The sequence below is a fragment of the Dysidea avara genome, chromosome 13 (assembly GCF_963678975.1).
Source record: "Dysidea avara chromosome 13, odDysAvar1.4, whole genome shotgun sequence".
NCBI lineage: Eukaryota > Metazoa > Porifera > Demospongiae > Dictyoceratida > Dysideidae > Dysidea > Dysidea avara.
In genome coordinates this window covers 11625503-11649217 of record NC_089284.1, presented here as the reverse complement: position 1 = coordinate 11649217, position 23715 = coordinate 11625503, and the positions used below count along the sequence as shown (strand labels likewise).

Genomic DNA, 23715 nt, shown 5'->3' with positions numbered 1-23715 from the left:
GGTTGGGTTTCACTCAATCCATACCACAAATTTGGGATTCTTTGCTTTCTGGCTACATGGTGACGACTAAATGAGCCTATTCTATCACATCTTTTGTAATTGTATGCATTCTTTTCATGCTGTAGCTAGCTAACTATTACCAAGAGTTCATAATAATTATTTGTATGGGGGAGAGTGTTTAACTGCTAGTATGGCCTGTACAAATACACTGTGGCAAATTCACTTTTGATTATTTCACCTCTAGCCCGATTCTACTGATGACAAAAAACTGTTAATAGGTAATGATTGGTGTTGATAAGGTCAAGCCTCTTTTCTAAGAGAAGCCTGAGGTGTTACTTGCAGCAGTGTATTTGCTGAATGTACTCCACTCACCCCCATACAAATAATTTATTATGAACTCTTGTTATTACTAAATTTAGTGTTGCGTTGATGTTTCGGGTTTCCACGCCATCTGAGAAAATAATGTCCAGCACTTCTTCATAACATGGTGATGAAGGTGGATGTTCACCCAATCTGTACTGCAAGTTTGAAATAAATCTGAGATTATTTGCTATCTGGCTGGTGACGATGAAATTATCACGTCAATAATATATGAATTTTATGTTCTGGCTGCCGCGCCATCTGAGAAGACAATAGCCACATCTTCTTCACAGCATGGTGATAAAGGTGGATACTCACTCAGTCACCACTGCAAGTTTGAAATGAATCTGAGATTGTTTGCTATCTGGCTGGTGACGATAAAATTGTCATGTCGATAAAAATACACAGTTTAATGATTGGGCTGCCGCGCCATCTGAGAAGAGAACAGCCAGATCTTCTTCACAGCATGGTGATAAAGGTGGATGTTTACTCAGTCTGTATTGCAAGTTTGAAATGAATCTGAGATTGTATGCTATCTGGCTGGCGGCGATGAAATTGTCGTGTCAATAAAAATACGATTGGGCTGTCGCGCCATCTGAGAATAGAGTAGCTAACTCTTCCTCATGACATGGTGATGAAGGTGGAGGTTCACTCAATCTGTATTGCAAGTTTGAAATGAATCTGAAATCGTTTGCTATCTGGCTGGTGGTAATTAAATTGTCGCGTCGATTAATATATAAAATTTTATGTTTGGGCTGCGTTCCATCTGACGATAGAATAGTCAACTCTTCCTCACAGCATGGTAATAAAGGTGGATGTTTACTTAGCTTGTATTGCAAGTTTGAAATGAATCTGAGATTGTTTGCTATCTGGCTGGTGGCAATGAAATTTACGCCAATAATAGCACAATGAATATGTGAGTAGTCTATATCTATTTCATCGCCATCAGCCAGATAGCAAACAACCTCGGATTAATTTCAAACTTGCAATACGGACTGAGTAAACATCTAATTGCATCACCATGCTGTGAGAAGAGCTGGCTTTTCTCTTCTCAGATAGCACAGCAGCCCAAACTTGGAATTTCGTATTTTTAGCGATGTGATATTTTTCCCCGCCACCAGCCAGATAGCATACGATCTCAGATTATTTTCAAACTTGCAGTACGGACCGAGTGAACATCCAATTGCATCACCATGCTGTGAGGAAGAGCTGGCTTCTCTCTTCTCAGATGGCAGGGCAGCCCAAACATGAATTATTCGGATTTTTACCAAATAAAGCAACCCTGTGCAGCGTATACAGCTAGACCTTTACCCACCACTATGCACGTTTGTTGAGCACAGCAACCCCAGATAACATTTAGCTAATGAGAACATTCGATCCTGTCCTGCAGAAGTAGCTGTGTTTACGATACCACGTTTTTGACACAAATACCGCGACATGCAAAAAATTACGGTGGCCATTTCTCAAACTAAAACAATCGCGCCTCCGGTTTTATAGTGGTTCAAGTATCAGGACAGTAAGATAAACACCCTGCACTGGTCAAAAAAATATTTGGTGAAAGTAGATTTTTTCATTGGGAACCCTACCACCAATATAAATACACCCACGAAGCATGCCAGCGGTTTCTCACACGTGTAGGTGATTAACCCACGTGGCACATATACCACGGGCACTTGTGCTTTGCCTGATATATATATATATATATGATTATATATATCAGGCAAAGCACTCGTTCCCGTGGTATAACTATTACATATATGTCTGGTCTACACCATTTCCAAACCATAGATCTGCCTCTAGCTGATTTTTCAAGGTATAATTTATGTAAAAGTACAATAGTTACTAAAAAATCAGGTGAACATGAACAAACCTCCTCCATATTTTAAGTACGGTAGTATTGTGTATGTTACTGGATTTCAAAAAACCAGTCACATTTTACAACTGGAATGATTATAAGGCTTTACACAAAGTTCTACTTTACAGTCAGTAGTCAGTACCCTGAGTTACAAGAAATTCTGTGACATATTTTACTAGGTATATTTTACTACACTGTAAAAACAAAGGTGTTCCAAAACACCTGTTTGGGTGTCCTATAACTACTATGTTTCTGGGGCTCCCTTGTGGGTGTTTTATTACACTTCATCAGTGTGTTACATAACTTCCACTAGGGTGTTAAATAACATCAAATACTAAAAAGTCTGACCCTTTGAAGGGAGAGTATTGGGATAGGTGTCACAGGTTGTTAACAGGATTACCATCTCTAATGTCAAAGGAAGTATACCTATTGAAATAGAATCATAACACATGTGCAATACATAACACAGTTACATGCTTTTATTTATACCTTGCTTATAATGGTTAGCATTTTGTATTAATAATCTAACAACCAAGCATCACTTTTGATTGTGGGTTTCCATCAATTTTGACAAAACACCCTAATGATGCAGAGAAACACCCCTAAAGGTGTATAGGTGTAATATAACATCCTATGTAGAGTGTAATTAAACACCTCCATTTTTACAGTGTAGGTACATAAGTACTTTAGTGGTGACACACATAAGTGTAGATTTCCATGTATTTCACATGTGACATTAAGACTGATTTTCAAAATCGAGTCACATATTAGGGATCATTGAGGTATTTTTCACAAAAAAAATATTGACTAGAAACCAGCCTCATAATACCTTTATGGCACCTAAAGTACAGCATGGCAGTTATGGTGAAGTATTACCAAGCACCAGCAAAAGTGCTTTCAGTATGACCTGAAATGCTTCTAATAGGCCCCTGCAAAACTTTTTTTATTTAGTGACATTTTCTATATATTGTACTGATTGCTTGACTGATTCCTTTCAGACAAGCATAGCTCAATAACACAATAGTAGCTACAGGTTTGATTTTCACTGATCGACTTCGCTTCAGCCGGACAGGTGTCTTTTGGCATCCTGCAGTACGTAGGTTGAACTTGATAAAAAAAACACAGAAATTCTAGCTGTTGGTTTGGTAAAACATTGACAAACTATGATACAGAAACTTCCTCAATATACTTTTGTGTGTATGTATGTACAGAATGTAGGTATGCATGTATATGTATGTATGTCAATTACTGTACGACAAAATTTTGATGAGAGAAAAAGTCAACAAATCCACTTTTCATCAGTTTTGATGAACTCAAGAAATTGTAGATCTAAACACCTTTACATTCGTTGATTTTTCTTTCATCAAATCTTCCTGTTATGTGGAATAACTGCAATGAATTTCCTTTATAGGATGATATTTCCACAAATTATAGTAGTTTATTGGACACTTTGTACTTTTGTTATTGGTAAGCTATATGTTCTCAACAATAGTGGTCCTCCACTATAATAATTGTTAACTCTTGCTATTGTTGAGTAGATGAAAATGGATATGTGCATTTCATATACTTTTACTTGTAAACTGCTCCTGAAGTATAAAAGTTTGCTACCTCTATATATAACTCCTAAGTACGTAGTTCAGTCCTACATTCCTAGCAATGTTCTCACATGTACACTTCGTATTTAATCACCAATGTGTATTATTGATTTTTAGCTTGCATAGTCCTAATCACATACCTTGGTGGACAGGAGAGGTTATACTGCACAGATGAATATTTGGATGTGGCACTTGAGAACCCATCAGTGTTTTGCCAAATTGCAGGTAGCTAAAATAATGCAAAATATTTTTACATATTTCAAAGTATACACTAGATTGTGTGCTTTTATTATTATTATTATTTTGATAAATGCATTTTATCATACAGTACGATAGTACTGTATAGTAGGGACGACAAAGGAGTAGGCGTGGCCCATGAAATAATATCACCCAAAAACCAGCCTCAATTTTCCCAGATGACAATGAGGCAGTATTGGTTAGGTACATCTAAGCCCAAACAAGCTTTCAGATCAACCTGAAACACTTTCAATAAGTTGCTATGGAACTTTTTCTAAAATTTATTTAATAAAATTTTCTACTGACTGAGTAAGTAATTAACTAACTGATGCCTTCAGACAAGCGTAACTCAATAACAGCTACAAGGGGGTGTCACGTTGGCTCACGCTGTAGGTAGATCTGTGACCACAGTCAAAGTCTTGACCGGGGAAAATTTCACCTTGACCCTTGACTTGCAGCATTTATCGTCTTTGACCTGTGACTTATTATTATTATTTATTATTATTAATGCTTTACAGTAACCAGCACTTGAACGTTCTTGTTGAACTATTGACCTCCACTTATTTCTCTATTTTCCAATACGCACCTGCGCTTGTAACCTAGTATAATATTTTCTTAGTGCATGCTACCAGCAGCTGGGAGAAAAAATCATTTAATTACAGTGAAATGCCTGTTGGAGCTTTAAAATATCTTCTTGGAGATCCTTACTTCTTGTGAGTTGCGTATAATTCCGTAAACTTGATAATAGCTACATATAGTTTTCGATTTACCCACTGACACTATCGAATCCCAATCTCTACAAGTATTTTTAGATAAATTATAACTGACTCTTATCTATGTGATTTGTAATGTTTTCCTTACCTGAACATATCAGTTTGTAACTGTGTTTTTAGTAATCAATCATAATTGTGGGTTTCGAACCTTTCGTATCGTCTTGACCCTTGACCCACTGTAAGAGCTATTTTGTGGTCTTAACCATTGACTTAGAGTTTGACCGCGATCGCAGATCGACCTACAGTAAGAACCTGAGTGACACCCCCTTGGGCTAAGGCTATACGGGCTTGATTTTTTCACTGTTCGACGTCGCTTCGGGCCGAGAGATGCATGCCTTTTGGCATACCGCAGTAAATTATAAATTATTAAATTATTATTATTATTACTGAGCAGTCAGCCCTGTTGGTGTGCTCAGATTCGCCCAAATACATGCAACACAATTACAATAATGAGTGTAGTCCGGTTCTAAAAATGTCAGCATCTGCAACTTCAATAAGATCTACTGATAAAGAGTTCCAATCATTAATTGTTTTTGAAAAATAACTATTTTGGTGTGCTGTGGTAGATACATGTGATAAGATGTAGTGCAGTGGATGGTACTGTCTCGTGGATCGTGATGTTGATAGGTAGTATGGAGGAATTGTAAGTGATATCTGTTGGTACATACAATGCATTCTTCATGGACTTACCAGTGTCCTCCTTTCATCTTTGCTGACAGCGAAAAGGGTCGATTTGGCGGTAGTACTTGATGGCTTCCCTTCGAAAGGGAAATCGTCCGTATTTTTAATAGTGGCTACTCTGATCGCAGAGGTGCTTTTCAATCAGTTCTTGATTCGTACTGCTGTGTAACAGGTTGAACATAGTCGACAACGAAGCGTAATGGATATTTCACTTTTCAGACGATAACTGATATAACTGGGGCGCGCGGCGTAATTTCTTTATTTTGGTGTGCATGGATTGCAGAAGTGCTTTTCGAACAGTTCTTGCATGATCCGAAATGCTGTGTAACGGATTGGGAATAGCTGACAACGAAGCGTAATGGATACTTCACTTTTCAGACGATAATTGGGACGCGCAGCGCCATTATGTGTGGGTTCACCAAGTCAGAATAACTAATTTACAAAAAAAAAACAAGTACACAGAAAAATTTGGAATTTTCAACTAGAGTAGGGACCATAGCATATCAATAAAAGTACTGAAACAAGCTGGAGTAGTGCACGATATTAAATCACAGTAAAACAATAAGAAGTGTTATACTCTGTATCCCTACTGTGCTCAAGATAGCTACCATAATGGAAATGCACAGTAGGGATCAGTGGTAGGGTCCACAATCCGAAAAATCATCTTTCACAAATCGATCCCCCTACCATTGTGGGATGTTCATTGTAGCATCCCATTGTTAGATCCACCATGAAACCGGAGGCACGGTTGTTGTCTTCACAGAACTATCGATTTTAGTATTTCGTGAGATGCAAAAATTATTTTTTAAATTTTGGATTCCACACAAAGAACAGGATAGACCTTGCTGCTTAGCTAGACATTATCTAGAGTTAATGTAGTTAAAAAGTACGTACAGTAATAAGCAAATGATTCACTGGGTTCCCGGCACAGGGTTGCTTTATCTCAAAAAGCAGAAAATGAAACACGAATTTTCGAATTCAAACTGCCCTACCAGCCAAGACAAGAAAAGCCAACTCTTCCTCATAGCGATGTGATAAGGTTGGATGCATAGTCTGTCTATGCTGTTAGTTTGGAGAGGATCTGAGACTTCTCACCATCTGGGTGAAGAACGTCAAAATTTTCGTGCGTCATTTCAAGGGATTCTCTCAATGGTACCAAAGTGCTTTCCGGTACTTCTGATGCCACACTGGTTACTTAATTTTGATGATAAATGATGGTTCAAAACGTTTGGTAGTAGTAGTAGTTGGTGTTTCTGTGATTTCATATTATGCAGTATACCAGCAGCTCACCAGGAGCTCCACCCAGCTCGAATAAAAAATGAAAGATTTTGTGCATTTTTTGTTTTGTTTTGGGATGTTTTGCAGCATATATAGGGTGATCTAGTGAATATTTGAAGTTACTGTGGAGCGTGAGAGGTGAAGTCAAATTTGGACGATTTTGCTGCCTCCCTTGACGCATAGATTAGAGTGAGGCGTGGAAGCTGTGGATGAAATAATAATTCACAACCGCTGTTACCAAACGTTCAGGGACATCTTTTGCCATAGTTTTAATCTATAATTGATGATTGTTGTGGCTGAAGAAGCACTGGAAATGGGTAGAATTCGCAACCCAATTCTTTGATGCTGCAAAAAATTTTGACGCTCGTCACCCAGATGGTGAGAAGTCTCAGATCTTTTCCAAACTAACCGCATAGACAGACTATGCACCCAACCATATCGAAACACTATGAGGAAGAGTTGGCTTCTCTTGCCCTGGGTGGTAGGGCAGTTTGAATTCGAAACTTCGTATTTCTTTGTCTGTTTTTTTCAAAGCCGGAAAGCAACCCTGTGCCGGGCACCGTGCAAACCATTTACTTATTTCTGTATGTAGTTTTCAACGTAGACTTGGCTAAGTAGCAAGTTTCATCTGGTCCTTTGAGTAGAGCACGAAATTTCATATCAAAACATGCTAGATCTATTGGGATTTGTAAAGTCAAAATGGAAAAAAATGGCAAAATCTAATTTACAGCCAGTAATCATTTTATCAGCAATATTGTACATTACCATGCAGTGTCATAATGAAATATGGAGACTCACTATTAAGTTATATAAGCTAATATGCTACAGGTTTACTTGTTTCATATATGTAGCTATAATACTGTATAGTATGTAGCCAATACTGTATAGTAGTTATCAGCATTATTACACTAACAACTATAACCCTAACACTCTATAGGGTGGTACTAAAAGACTTGTAGCTACATGTAATTATCAAACACTGAACCAGACATAAATAAAATCTCATTGGCAAAAGCTGTATGGTTATGACCAATTCCAGTTCCAGTATTAGTTCCAGTACTTGATAAAATTTCTTTATAGTTCTAGTTCTAGTTCCAGTCTTGAAGAAAGTAAAATTATAGTTCTAGTTCCAGTTCCAGTCTTAAGAAAAGCAAAATTATTGTTCCAGTTCTAGTTCTAGAACTGGAACTGGAATAAAAAGGGCAGAAACTGGTAGTTCCAGTACTGATAACTGGAACAACACTAATTAAACGCTGATTTTTTCAAAGGTCTCAGGATGGATGGATCACTTTTTCAATTTCTCCAATACAAACTCCATACATTTTACATCATTTTGTATATTCAATAATTGCAAGCACTAGACACGATCAAATAGCATAAAACATAATATCATTGAGCTCCTTATGAATTGCTCTATCCAATTCCGGCCAAAGGAATGCCAAGTTTTATGTTTGTGGCTTGGCATTCCTTTGTTCCCTTCTTTACCACTCTGTACTTGTCTATCTGTCATTGACCAGTTTGGTGATCATCTGCTGGGGTGCTCTCATGGTCCCTTGAGGATCCAGCGTCATAATGCTTTAGTGTCTGTTGTACACCATGCCTTGTTCCAAGATCACCCTGGTGTTCTTAGGGAGCAAGGCATTTCATCTGACCAATCTCATCCTGGCGACATATACCACCCTGACTTTCATCTTGGTCGTCCTGCCTATTTTGATCTCTCCATCAGGAGTACCACTCAGTCTGCTGTCATATCTTCTGCTTCTTCTCAGGCTGGGGTGGCCGCTGCTGTTGGTGAGATAGCTAAGGACAACCAATACCAGGACATTGTGAATGATAATGGAGGAGATTTTATCCCTCTTGTATGTGAGACCTTTGGTGTTTGGTCACCATATGCCCTATCAATTTTAGGATCCATAGCTGACAGAACAACTGTTGGAAACGGTTTACCTCGAAAGTTTGCTAGGCGCCAACTTCTCCAGCAACTGTCTGTGACTTTGTGGAGGTACAATGCGAAAATGATACTCCGCCAGTATTCGCTTACTGCTGAGGACGAATTTCCTGACTTTGACATTGGTTAAGTTAAGTATGTAGGTAGTAATAAGTGTAGTATGGTGTAGTTTTCAGTATGTACGTGTGTTATGTCCCATATTCTTATCATTATTCCGGCCGAACAAAATTCGTAATCGCTATGGTAATGGCGTGATGCCACTATTTAATTAGAACGCGAAATTCGTGATTTGCTCTCCAATGGATTTTGTACTGCATGCGTAAGTTGCTATTTACCATCGTTTGTTGTAAATTTGCAAGCTGTAAACACTTTAGCCTCCGGTTTCATGGTGGATCAAGCAATGGGATACTACAATGAACATCCCACAATGGTAGGGGGATTGATTTGTAGAAGTTGATTTTTCGGATTGCGGACCCCTATCAGTGGTGAATCTAGAAATTTTCAGAGGGGTGGGTTTCAGATTGAGGAAGTTTTCTATAACTGTAAGGGGCGTCCACTCGTCTCTGGAATTGCAACTTCAACCTAGCTTATTTAAGTCGAAGACCAAAAAAAAAAACTGAGGTCACTATACCTTCTGTTGAACGACGTAATGCATGCTAATTTTCAAATCAAAAGTATGAAGTTTGGCCAGTATACAATACACTACGTAGAACTCTCAATCGTCAATCTGCGTCACCCGCATGAATCGCGAATAAATTGGTGGGGTCTATTCTATGGAACGGAACGGAATGATGGACTAAACTACGGAACGGAACGCTTTCTCAAATTGAAGCCTGCAGTTTACCGTTGCTGAAACTGCTCTTACATGTTATCGACGGACCTTCAGAGGGTGATTAAACATGCTCTCAAGAAAGATAGAAACAATTAAAGGACTGATTGTGGGTTCTTGTTGGTTGTCATTAGTAACGAAGTACTTCAGTATTGTGGGATTAACCTCGGGATTAACCTCGGGATTAACTGTCTCAGTGATGAATTTATCACGAAGGGTATTTAATTCATTGCTTGTTTCATCAAGGCTAATAGTATGTGAGTTGTTTATGCTTACTTATACACTCTGGGGCCTGGGCTGGTGTTTCAATTATGTATCTGTACACTGGAGGTACACTACATAGAAAGCAAGGAGACAAGAAAGAGTCAGTGGAATTAACTCAGTCAAAAAGTTAAGGAATTTCATGCAGTGTGTGGAGCAATGATACTGGGCTGTGTGCCATAAGGAGGCTATATTCTGTGAGCATCAATAAAGTGGCATGCCTGAATCCATTAACTACTGCAGTGGACTGAAGCCAGCAGTGAGTTGAAAAGTTTCTGTTTTCAACTGCTAGCCTTTAATCAGTACTTGAGACCAACCAGACCTCCTAAGACTCCCATGTATGAATACTATGTTGATAGCCACCACAGAGATTTCTGTAGTGTAACATTTCACATACTTCTCTGCACATGTACAAAGAAGCTAACATGTATACTGTATTCATTTGTATCCTACTTGAATATGCTGCAACATTGTGGCCTGTGTGGGTACCTGACCTGGCAGTATACCTTGAAATCTCAACTGTATAGCAGATCAACACAGAGCAGGACAAATACATGAACTTATGAACTCATTGGACCAGATGGACTGGGAATCGCTCGAAAATATGTACACAAATTTAAAAATTATCTATGTTGCACACAACATGATGAAATTGATATAATATTTGATCTGTTACACTCCCATTCAAGAGAAGATAGAGTGGATTATTATGACACAGTCAGTATGGTTTTGGATAGTTAATGAATCATCTTTGACAGTGCTGTCTAAAAGGTCCTTGCAATTGGTTTTAGCTATAATATGTCAGAAACGCCAACTTCAAGTGTATTTGTAATTAGTACATACTTTATGATAGCACATATATATTAATTATTATATTTAGTACATAGCTACTTGTATGTGAGGCTAATTTTTGCAATTAAAGATGCAGTAAGATTTCATTTTACTTAGAGAAAAATTCAGCTCGTTTGGATTTATTTGTTTACTGTACAGAAGTCACACAAGATTATAATTCACATGTACTTAAGTTATTACAAAACTGAATGAAGGAGGGAGAATTAATTACATAAGGGGGAGTGGGTTCCAAAGTTTAATTACTAAAGGGAAAAAAATTTATATGAATCAATGTTCTGTTTGTCATTAGTTGAAAATATCCATTCCTTTAACCAAGGGTCACAATGGATAAAGAAATCTTTAGTGATATCAATGTGGTCATTAATAATCTTGTATATCATTGTGAGTTTAGCTCTGACTCTTCCCTGTTGTAGTGTAGGTAGATCAGCATATTAGAACACTGGAGTATCTTGAAAAATCATTTAGCAGAGTCTGGTAGCTCTCTTCTGGATGGCTTCAGCTTTGTTTTTGTGGGGATCCCAAACAGGTGATGCATATTCCACAATAGGTCTAACCATGCTTCTGTAACAATTGCACTTACACAACTTGGGAACGCAGTGATGTAAAATTCTGTGTATATAGAAGGTGTTGATTTGGTTGGCTCTTCTGAATATGATATTCAAAGTCAGCTTGCTATCAAAACCCCTAGATAGGTAGCAGACAAAACTTCCTTGATTAGTGTGTTCTCAATGTAGAAAGTATGTACGATGGGACTTCTCATTTGTCACTCTTAAAAACTCACATTTTTGAGGATTGACTGACATCATCCAAGTGTGAGAACATTGGACTAGCAAGTCCAGATCTTGTTGCAAGGCAACACAGTCATCTGTATTGTGTATAAAAGAGTACAAGCAAAAACATCACCATCATAGTCCATTGCAACTAAAATTTGATGAATCCAATCTCATAAATCTTCACATGTGGTCTAAAACTCTGAAAGTGATACTTCACTCACTCAGCCACGTAGCTATTATGCTGAAGTTAGACTGAATCAAGTTGTGATCAACTAACCTTTTCCTGTCACCAGTGCCTTTCTGGTTTCTGGAAGATGTGTACAGTTTATTGTGACTGTGCTCTGAAACTGATGAAATTGATTAGCCTTCTGAATAGCTTGTCAATACCAGCAGAAACAATTAACTGACTCCCAATCCGGCATATGGGCCACTGCAACAAACTTGCCTCAATTATCAATAAATGAATTAAAGAGCACTGCTTGGTATATTAGGGAGGAGAACAGTCACTGAGACAGCTAATACCACAATTGCAAATTCGTTGCTAATAATGACTAACACGAACCCACAATCAATCCTTTAATCATCTCTATCTTTCTTGGAGGTATGTTTGATCACCAACTAAAAGTCTGTTGATAACTTGTAAGACAATGGTAAGCTGCATGCTTCAATTTGGGAAAGCGTTCCGTTCCGTAGTTTAGCCCATCATTCCATTCCGTTCCGTTCCGTAGAATAGACCCCACCAATAAATTAATGGAGTGTCTATGTCCACCGGTATACCGGTGGATGTAAGAGTAACAAACCAACACAATCCTATATCTTGCACACATATTATATTGAAAATTCTCCCATTAAGGAAGTTCCATCTGCCAAATATCTAGGGGTCACCATAGACAACAAGCTTACCTTCAATGACCATATCCAAACAAGCATCAATAAAGCTAACCAAATCAATGCCTTTATTTACAGAAACCTGCGCCACTGTCCAAGCACTGTGAAATGTAACTGCTACAGAAGTATGGTCAGGCCAGTGCTTGAATATGCATCACCTAGCTGTATGGGATCCCCATACCTTAAATAATATTAATAGAATTGAAGCAGTACAGAGAAGAGCGGCCAGATTTTGCCTAAATGAGTTTTCAAGTTACTCTAGTGTTACTAGCATGCTAAGCACACTTAACTTACCTCCTTTACAACAAAGAAGAGAGAGAGCTAACTTATAATGATGTATAAAATTATTAATGATCTTATTGATATCCCCAAAGATTACTTTACCCCTAATGATTCGCGATTAAGAAAAGGATACTACAGGCAACTGACAACAAACATTGACTCGTATAAATTTTCCTTTTCCCCCTCTGTGATTAAACTTTGGAACCCCCTTCCCCCCTATATAGTTAATTCCCCTTCCCTGGATAATTTTTGTAACAACTTATTTGCGTTATAATCATTTGTGATTTCTGCACAGTAAAAACAAATAATAATAAGAGCCACCTATCAGCTATTGACACCGATGTGGTATGCCCCAAGCATTCGACTTTAGGGCACGCGTCTAGTAGTGCCCGAGCATTTGACTTTAGGGTACGCATCTAGTAGTTGCCCCGAGCATTCAACTTTAGGGGATGCGAAAAGTAGTGTTAACGTTAGGGTTAAGATCAGGTTCAGCTTTGGTTCCTTCTTCTTTAACAATATAGTATTAAACAAATTAAATTAAATTAAATTAGTACACCATTGTGGTTTGCTACTATAGTTGCATTTATAATGTAGAAAACAAAGGAAGGTGGTAGCTGGCAGTGGTGGCTCAGTGATAGGCCCTGTGACCCAAGTGTGGAGGGTCTGGGGTCGGAGATCCGCTTTACCCCAAGTTTTTTCGTTTTACAGTACCTTTTTTGTCTAGTTTTTTTTTTTGGTTCACTAGTGGCAATAGCAATGGCCATAAATTTAAGGCACACACTATTTTCAGAGGGAATTTAAGCTGAAATCATTACAACCCCCCTATATCCTCCACTGGGGATATAACACTCTTATTGTTTTACTGTGATTTAATATCGTGCACTACAGTTTGTTTCAGTACTTTTTATAGATATGCTATGGTCCCTACTCTAGTTGAAAATTCCAAATTTTTCTGTGTACTTGTATTGTATTCTTAGATAACGAATATGTCAGTGTTGGGAGTAACGCGTTACTTACGCTACGTAATATTATTACTTTTGTGGTAACAAAGTAATATAACGAAATACGCTATAAAATCAGGTAATATAACTCAAGTTACTTCACTTACAAATGTAACGCGTTACCTAAGTAATATAGTTATTGTAATGAGTCTAATATTACATAATATTATTACTACAACTAACGAAGTTACTAATCTCGTTAGTTAACCTCTGAGTAACACCTAGCCACAATGAAGTAACGAAGCCTACTGAATGAAGCTTATTCACCAGCTTCTTACTTATAGCCAAGATTTGCACATTGTCCAACAACGCAATCATGTCATGTGATAAAGTGGTAGTTTCACACATGAAAGTTTAAGGCTGTGGACACAAAGTAATATATTGTTATAGTTACTTTATTTTATGGGTAATATGTAACTGTAACTAAATAATTCAGTTGCAAGTAATATGTAATATGTAACTAGTTACTTTTACATAGTGACTTGCCCAACACTGAATATGATTGATTGCTGAAAAAAAGTCTGACACAATCTACTGAGGGCTTTATCTCTTCCAGGGTTTTCTATACCCAGGATCCAGCTGGGGGTGCACTCGGAGAAAAAGCACCCTCCTTTCCAGCTCAGTGGTGGGCCTAATGGGGAGGCAGCCATCCCTACCCACTACCACACTCAAAACAAAGAAGTATTATTAGTTGTTTTTTTTTTACAAGAGCAAGATACTTTAATAGAACAGTCAATAGAACAGTCTGCAATGCTTCCCATTCCTGAAAAGTGGTATGCTCATGACATGGTACTACAAATGCAAGTTCAATACTGAGCATTGGCTGTTCTTTGTATATCATGAATATACAACACAGATTTTTTTAGTGTCATATGCATACTGCATCTCATGGTTTAACAAATAACTAGTCAAACTAGCTATACTGTATTAAAATTGATATATTATTTGGATGCATAAACTGCTATATACAAAAAATCAGTATTAGACTGTCTATATGTAGTTAATTATAATCAATATATAGCTGTACATTTCTGGCCAGGGGCATAGGGAGGGGGATTCCGGGGGTTCAGGAACCTCCTGTAAAATTTAGACTTCTGCAAGCAGGATCCTAACACACCATTTAGTGTGGCAGGACAAAATGAGTGAGCAATATAGTGTAATGGCACAGCACAACAATTGATAAAACTTACATTCATCTCTCAGGAAAGGATTTACAGAGGTAACATGAGCCCTCTTCAAAATTTGTTTAAAAATCGATATACTCTAATAGAGCAGTCAGGTATATACTCTAATAGAACATGCATGTAAATATCCATGTCCATATGAAGTTTTTCAGCCAACATTAATGCAAAACTTAGCATGACCTTATACTGCTATAGCTTTGGTATGCAGTGTTTAAAGATATAGAGCTCCAGTAATTTATCACTTGTGTTATGCAAAATGAATTCATGCTATGCATATTTGTATAGTTATATTGTTTTGATTGTCATTTGTATCAGTGGATTCATGGCTCCTATACCACAGTGAGATATAACCATCACTTACAGATTACTTTTTGCATAAAATATAGCAATTTGCTGAGTTTTGATTTATTAAAATATTGAAAGTCTCTCAGCGGCTGGGGGCTGTGCCCCCAGACCCCTGCTTCTAGTAACTCAATGCTGGTGCTGAAACCCCCCTTCAAAAAGTCTTGGCTACACCCCTGCTGGCTGTGGGCACAGGTTGCCCACAGACCTTTGATGCAGGTTCTCCTGTTTCAAAAAGTATTATAAATAAAAAATTAAATAAATATAAGGGCGTTGCACTCCACTGACATACCTATACTTCCCCTTCTTTCCACTCTGCCTCTGGATACATGAAGTGATTCAGCCACATATATAATATATACTTGCTTATATTTTTAGTATACTAATAGCTACTCTGTTGCATGTATCATTCATTGTATTTATTTCTATCTTAGGTTTTTGTTACCACTGGTTGTTAGTGCTCATAGGCATGCTCTGGTTGCAGCATTTATGTCATCTATTTCTCAAAATTATGTTTCCGATTTGGTCAAAAAAACATGTTGACAGGGAAAAATCAATTGTACTTCATGTAATAGAGGTTTCAGGAGCTGTTTTTATTAGTATTCTTGCTCCAGTGATATACATTGCAGTATCAGAATACAGAGTGACTCGTTTTCCTCCAGTGCTGTGTGTTCCATCAAGAAAAGTCACTTTTTATACAATGTGTTTACCACTTTGTGTGATAGTAGGAGGTGGATCAATTCTACTTATTATCATGTTTTGGACATTAGTTAAGGTTAGTTTACATTTGTGACCAAATTTTGGAAAATCACCCATATGGGTGCATTTGACACCTAAAATATTTAATGCTAAAATCACAAACTTTCTAGTGCTAATCTACTTGTTGATGGGTTTAAGCCATTCTCAATACCTTAAATTACAAGAAAGTTCTTGAAATATTTTCAAAACTGTGTCATGCTTATATTAGCAACCCACTAAACACGAAAATTCTAATTATTTCACGTGCACCCATATGGGTGATTTTCCAAAATTCGGTCACATTTACTGTTTGTATTCCTTTGTGCATTTCTATGATGTGATACTGTACATACTACAACCTGCTACAAGTTTGGCCCTCTCATGGATTGCTCAACAAATCAAAATTTATTATTACTGAAAATATAAGCAGTGTAGTTATGACTATTTTGTACAGTATATCATCCAAACATGATGATGTGTCACTAAGAAAATTTAATTATCTGGTATATGTATATGAGCAAGTTTTATTGAAAGCTATTGCAATGGCCAATTCTGATCATCAGTCTACGGCTTATACATAAAATTTATATAACAATAGCTTTCTATTTCTGGCACACAAATTCTACTACAATTCTGTAAAGACTGACAATCTTAATTTGGTTACCAGAAAATTTGATTAATGCCATTCATGGTCTTCCTATTCTACAATCTACATCACCATTGTGTTTGCTATAAATTATCTGAACATCTGGCAAAACCTAGGCTAGGTATTTGGACAATTCAGGTTCCCCTGTTTCACATTGTATATAATAGTCATTGCATAATACTATGCATCTGTTTATAAAAAAATACTCAGCACACTTAATTTGCAAGGTATATATAATGGGTCAGCATATTTTTGCTTGTTGATTTGCAAATATAGTGTATAGCTACAGGTGTTATGCATAGTACACTTTTGTCAAATTTAGAGAAAGCAACTCTTCAAGAAGGAATCATCAAAACATTATTGCAGCATAAAGTTTGGCGTACCGGAAGTGAAGATCCTTTTACTATCATCTTTTTTTGTTATTTTTGGAATAGTAACTTTGGTTACTTTGAGTATTAGCATTAGGAACTCAGAAATAATTGTAGATAGATTATTAAATTACATACTTTGTCAAGTCAAAGGTTACACCAATATTGATTCATGTGTGGCAGAAAGAGATGAACTGGAGTCTCATCTACAACCTGAGCTCAGCAGTGCATCATTTCTCTTACTAGGATTACTTCCATGGTCAAATCTGCTCTTTGCTATCCAGTTTACTGATGTCAACCAGACACTTCAAAAACTGAAAACTGCTTATCAACAAATATTCTCAAAATGAAATTATCTCAGCTACAAACTTATATATATTATAATAGTCAAACTACAACTGCTTTATCTTTTATGAATACACTGTATTTGCATAAAGATAAATGTTATTCATAAGTACTCTCTTTTAAAACATCTGAGTCCAGTTATATATCAACATTCATTACTATATAATAGTATGTACATTAAAGCTGTATCTTATAAAGGGATCATCACTCTATGCAGTAGCTGTTGCAGATACTATGGCTTAAAAGGTGATAATTAATGTAAGTAAAGCTTATACAAGGCTTTAGGTAGGGTTTATAGCTGCTGCAGTGATTTGGAGCATTGTATATTATCAATAAAGAAATTACCTCCTGCACACATCCACATGAAAATGTCATGGATGAGGAACAAGTAAGTAGAGCAACCTGTTTGTTAGCAGGCACTAATCCCAAAATATATGGAAGGAGGTAGCTGGCCCAAGTTCAAGAAATGCATATATCAGCATTAAAAATAAGTTTTGAATACAAAAATGAGTGCAAGATTGTGCATAGTGTTAGGAGTACACTACAGTGTGTGAAGCACACTCAGCATGTGAAGCATGCTCTTTTAAAAGATCTGAAGACTTGCATGTTTTCTCAGGGGAAAACTTTGAAAATTTTCCCTCCTGTGATTACAATCTGGAGGCAGCTATTCTGAAACATCATGCAGTCAAACGATAAATATTTTAATGACCTAGTGAAATTGCTGTGCAAACATCAGCATAGTACAGTAACTACATAGTAGGTATGCCTATGTGCTTATAAACACTTTTTTTTCCAAAAGTACAGTTTTACAGAGATGACAGATGAGCTCGCTTTCTTACTATATAGCTATAGCTTGCATGGGGACAGTTAGATCTTGTTCCCTAGCATTTCTGAAAGCTAGCCCTGAGAATTTGTTATACTTCATGCCAAGCTGCTGCAGATATGACAACTTGATACCTAGTGGACCCATGCTACAATGGCATAAATCATCATAAAACATATCCTTCTGTTCTTGAGGTGCATGGTAGGTGGGACACATGCTAACAGCGGACAAATAAATGTCCTGTTTACCCATTCTGGTGCTACAATAACTATACTGTACTGGAATTTCAGTCAAGCATATACACAATTCTAGAACCTTCCAACATGCATTCACCAGAATTCCTCCTGACTGCAGCTACATCATGATACATTACAATATCAAACCCCTCATTCCTTAGCACAGTATCATCTCCATCAAGCAAAGGCCTCCCAGAATGCACCATAACAAAGCCATTAACTTCACACATACCCTGGCCAAATCATTTAGATTCACTAATTCCTGTAATACTCATATCAAAATAGTGCAGCTCATCTACCAGAAAATTGAACTTATGGTGAACCTGGACTTCTCCTCTCACAGACACAGTAGCAACAGAACCCTCAGCCTCCCCAACTAGTGCTGTGAAACCTTACTGAGTAAACAGAATATCTGGCCAGCTATTCCAGTTGTCAGGTTTTTTGAATAACCGAATAACCAATTGATAAGATATTTACTCAAAAGTGCATGTTTTGTTGTGTCTTAACATTGATATCACACTTGTAGTAGGATTCTGCTAAAGCTATAATGACTTGGTGCCTATTACTACAATACAATACAATACAATACAATACAATACAATACAATACTTCGGCTAGTCGGCTACTAATAGGATAATCTGTTAAAGGTATGTAGCTTACATGCTATGTAAGTGCAGCATAAAATTGAGGAAATGTTGGTTAACTGGATAACCAACAGCTATGATCTACTCAGTATCGGTTATGATATTCCGTCCAGTTTCATAGCTCTAGGGAGTACGTATTCTAGCAACCAATATTAAGCCAGAATAAACAATGGTTATTAATTAAAACTACTGGCAACTCCTAAAATTAATGGCCACCTGTCATTGATTCCACAAACTCATGCAAATTCAGGGGCGGATCCAGACTATTAAAAAGGGGGGTTCCATTCTTGGAATTGCAACTTCAGCCTAGCTGTAAGTTGAAGACCAAAAAAAAAAAAAAAAGGTCATCACTTGCTGACAACAGCTGCCCCTCACCATAGATACCCTTACCAATTATATTTCCTTATTTATATCTAGATACATAACTTGCTACACTGCTCCTCAAAAAGACTGCTGTGACTGCTCTATTAGAGTATATCGATTTGACTGCTCTATTAGAGTATCTCGAGTAAGAGAGGCTCTTTCAAAAGGGGGTTCCATGGAACCCTTGGAACCCCCCTGGATCCGCCCCTGAAATTAAAGACATACACTATAAGGGCTTGCAAAATGACAATAGTGCAAAACACAGTATGTACTACTGACAAGACAGAATGGAACAGCATACAAAGAAGCACTGTGTACTAGTTATGTTAGCTGGCAAAACCATTGACCATCAGGTCACTATCAATTTGTGAAGATAGTTCTATTCACTACATGCTGAAGAACATAACCATCGTGAACACCATAGGTCCATAGCTGTAGGTGCACATACACAAGTTAATACCTCCCATAGTGAAGAATATACCCAGCCTAACAATTGTTTCAGATCACTGTTCAATACATAGACCAGTATATGTGTGTTAAACTGAACTGGTCTCATGAACACAAATCTATAATAAAGCAGTAATGTTGATATGACGTCACAGTAGTTACATGGGTCATACTGTATTTTTATCTTTAGCTAGTAGTTTCACTACTTGTGAATCACAAAAATGAGTGAAATCCCATTATAACAGCTTGGCTGTAAAATTTGGTGTGTCCAAGAAAGTAAAAGTAGCTGTCGACTAAACGAGTTGATATCTGGGAGTGGTCAAGAACAAAATTAATGATAATACAACTAACACGTTTTAACATTGAACTTTTTTATCATTGACTCATATTCTACATTCAGTCTTGCTGTATTCCTAATGAATTCCTTTCAACTCTAATTGACTATTAAATTGACCGTCTTTTATTTTAAAAGGTGGTCAATTTACTACCCAATTAGAGTTAAACACTATTCATTAGGAATGCAGCAAGACTGAATGTAGAATGTGGAAACCATATCTCATCAAACACATGCACCTTTTTGAACAAGTTCAATGCCGAGCAACCAAGTATACTCTGAACGATTTTACCATTGACTACAAGACTCATCCTCTTGAATTACAGTTACTACCATTAATGTATACATTTGGATTAAGTGAAATTATGTTCTTCACCAAGAGTTATAAATCACCTCATCACAAACTACATCACATTTGCTATTGGAAACACTCATCTTGCCACTCATCGAAAATTGAACTAAACCAGATCTTCAGACAACATTACTAAAAATTTCTATGTCAACAGACTTCCGAGAATTTGGAATCACCTCCCTGTTATTGATTTAGATCTCAATGTTGTTATAATCAAGCAAAAATTACATACGATCACCTTTGGAATCACTTTTTATTAAACTGTAATTCATACAACAAGCGTAGCTACTCCTTCTTGTGTCCTTGCGTCAGCTGTAACAAGCACCCAAGAGCTCCCAACTTTGACTTTCTTTAATAGCAATAACCAATGTAATTTTCATTTGTACTTAGCTAATTAAGTAGTTACTTTACTACTTGTAACTCCTGGCTACTGGTACACTACAGGATACCAGTGGACCATCAGTGCTGCTCTTGAAGCACTGTAAAGCTTTTAAATAAATTAAATAAATGAGTCAATGATAAAAAGTGCAATGTTAATATTTCGTTAGTTGTATTAACAATTATTCTTGACCACTCCAGATATCATCTCTTTTAGTTAATAGTTGCCTTTACTTTCTTGGAAAAATGCCTGTTTTTACAGCCAAGCTGTTTTGGTGGAAGACTATAAGCATGCACATTTGTTACATGTGCTACACAAATTTAATTGGTATACATGATCTGCATGATAAGGCAGGTGTAGGGCAGCAGAACATTATATTGTTGACATGCAAAATGATGTATCAAATCATATATGTGTTATATATAATAGAGAAAGCAACTGTTTAAGAAGCAATCATCAAACCATTTCTGCAGTGTCAAGTTGGGCATACCAGAGGTGAAGATCCTCTTACTATCAATTTTCTTTGTTGTTTTGGAATAGTAACTCTGGTAAATGTGATAATTATCATCAGAGATTCAGAAATCGTTGCAAATGGATTACTGAAATACATTTTCTTTGTCATGTCCCAGGTCAAACTATATAATTCGTGTGTTGCAAAAAGAGATGAACTGGGGTCTTATCTACAACCTGAGCTCAGCAGTACGACATATCTGGATTACTGCCATGGTCAAATCTTCTGTTTGCTGTCCAATTTACAGATACCAACCTGGCACTTCAAAAGATAAAGTCTGTTTATTAGTCAATGAAACTATCTTACCAGTAGATATAACTGTGTAGTTTGTGTGTACACAACCACACTCGATATGTATGTTTACATGTTTTCTGAGTTGAGCTATGCACAATTGCAAACAAGCATTTTTATGAACATGTATTTGCATTGAGTAAGTATTTTTATGTGTACAGTGGAACCTCAGTAATCCGAACTTTCAGATAACTGTATTCCAAAAGTGATTGTTCTATTAAAGTAATGAGTGTTCTATTAGAATAGGGAATGTTCTATTAAAGTAGTGTAAAATTTCAAAATTTTTGTTGTTTGCATGAGTGTTAAATAAATCGTTTTTGGGTATTGTGAGATACTGGGCACTGTGAGCATATAAATTACTGCTAATTAATTGTTATATTACTGTGTAGTCTATTGGTTTTATATACCACTTTGACACCTCAGATCAAAGGAAACCACAGGGTTATATGTCACATATTGCCCTGACCACAATTGCCTTTGATGCTGAGGCAGCTACAAAGTATCAGTTCCCTTTGAATATTTATATAGAGATGCTTAAAGGTTTGCATTGTGGTTTTGAGTTAGAGTTGCTTAAATTTTTGCATTGTGGGTTTGAGTTAAACATGTTGATTTAGTTAGGGGCATTGTTGTGAAGTAAAAAGAATTGAGTGAGTCAGCATTGCGTAGTTCAGTTACTAAGCATCGCTAAATATCATTTTTGCAATGTGGGGATTGTTTTTCTACACAGTACATTTCAACTGCATGAAAAGATGCCTCAAACATTCACAACCTATATGTCTAAGTGTTTATTTTAGCACCTTAGGTAACTTTATTCATCCACGAAGTGGTTATTTGGTTTAAAATGGTATCACTACAACCAGTGAAACCCACAATCATTTCTTTTCTGTGCCCACAATTTAAACCCACAATCGATTTTTGCAAACCTCTGTATAAACGTAATGTGGTGAATGCAGGTTTGTCTTCCTTCACCTTTAGGTGAGCAAGCCAGAGTGGTATATATTACTTATACCATGGCCACTCGGGGTTTTCCTGATATATATGCCCTTGGCCTCGGGCCTGCGGCCCTCGGGCTTGGGTATATATATATCAGGCAATTCCTTGTGGCCATGGTATAACTATTAAATATAGTCCTTTTCAGACTGCATCAATTCCACGTTAAAAATAGCGTGAAATAATCAACTACAGTGGAACCTGTTAATCAGGACACTTGATATTGAGGACACCTGTGTAATCTAGACACTTGGTAATAGTCCAAAAGTATATTTTGCATATAAACTGACCAGAAAATCAGGACACCTTGATGATGAGGACACTCTCAAGGTATCCTTAATACATAGAGTTCCACTGTAAATATATTGTCTGTAGTATGTTACATTATGGCTATTATATAGTCACATCTAATGTTACATCACATTTGATGGCTATTTTATAGATATTACATTGCATACAGTAAGTAAACTCTACTGAAGTGATTACTTACATATAACATTATATTCAGTCTCTTATATATACTTATTATAAAGATGATGAAGAAAGTAAGTGATAATGATTAATTTTTATCAGAGATAAGTTTGAGTCAGGCTTGGTTTGTGGCATACTAGGAGAGTAAAAGAGTCAAACATAATGCTAGAATATTGCTAGCACATAGGAAGAATCTCTACTACAATTATGTACTGTTTGAAGATTTTGAAGTATGGAATACACCCAACTGCAGTACAACTGTGGTTATGATTGACAAAGTTTTACTTTTGGTTTTCAGTTATAAATAATACACATATATTATTGAGTACAAAATGGTGGTATTTTATGTAACTGTGAAATGGAAAATTTATAGCTAATAGAAAAGTACACAGCTAGTGTAATTATACAATGCTAAAAGTACAACTGAGCAAATTTTATACCATGCAACACACAGCTTTACAAAGTATCATATAGACACAAATATGGCTAAGCAATAAGCTGAATAATGTACCACACAATATTCTGATTGACCTAATATAGTTAGCTAATTAAATGCTGTATGGGTGCACCACCATATTATACAATGTACATGCAAATGTGACCCGGTCTGCGAAAAGGGCTCTTATAGCCTTTCCAAT

The 23715-nt window shown here is 36.8% G+C and overlaps 1 protein-coding gene across 1 annotated transcript in view; it reads left to right on the top strand.

Annotated features, from left to right (window-relative positions):
* Positions 1-17363, top strand: part of LOC136242388 (uncharacterized) — a 37977-nt gene extending 20614 nt beyond the window's left edge. The window contains exons 3-6 of the mRNA XM_066033812.1: positions 3627-3682; positions 3928-4035; positions 15574-15914; positions 16846-17363. Of these exons, the coding sequence (XP_065889884.1) occupies positions 3627-3682; positions 3928-4035; positions 15574-15914; positions 16846-17241 (901 nt within the window). The 3' untranslated portion in view covers positions 17242-17363. The remainder of the gene's footprint in view (positions 1-3626; positions 3683-3927; positions 4036-15573; positions 15915-16845) is intronic.
* The last annotated feature ends 6352 nt before the right edge of the window (positions 17364-23715 follow it).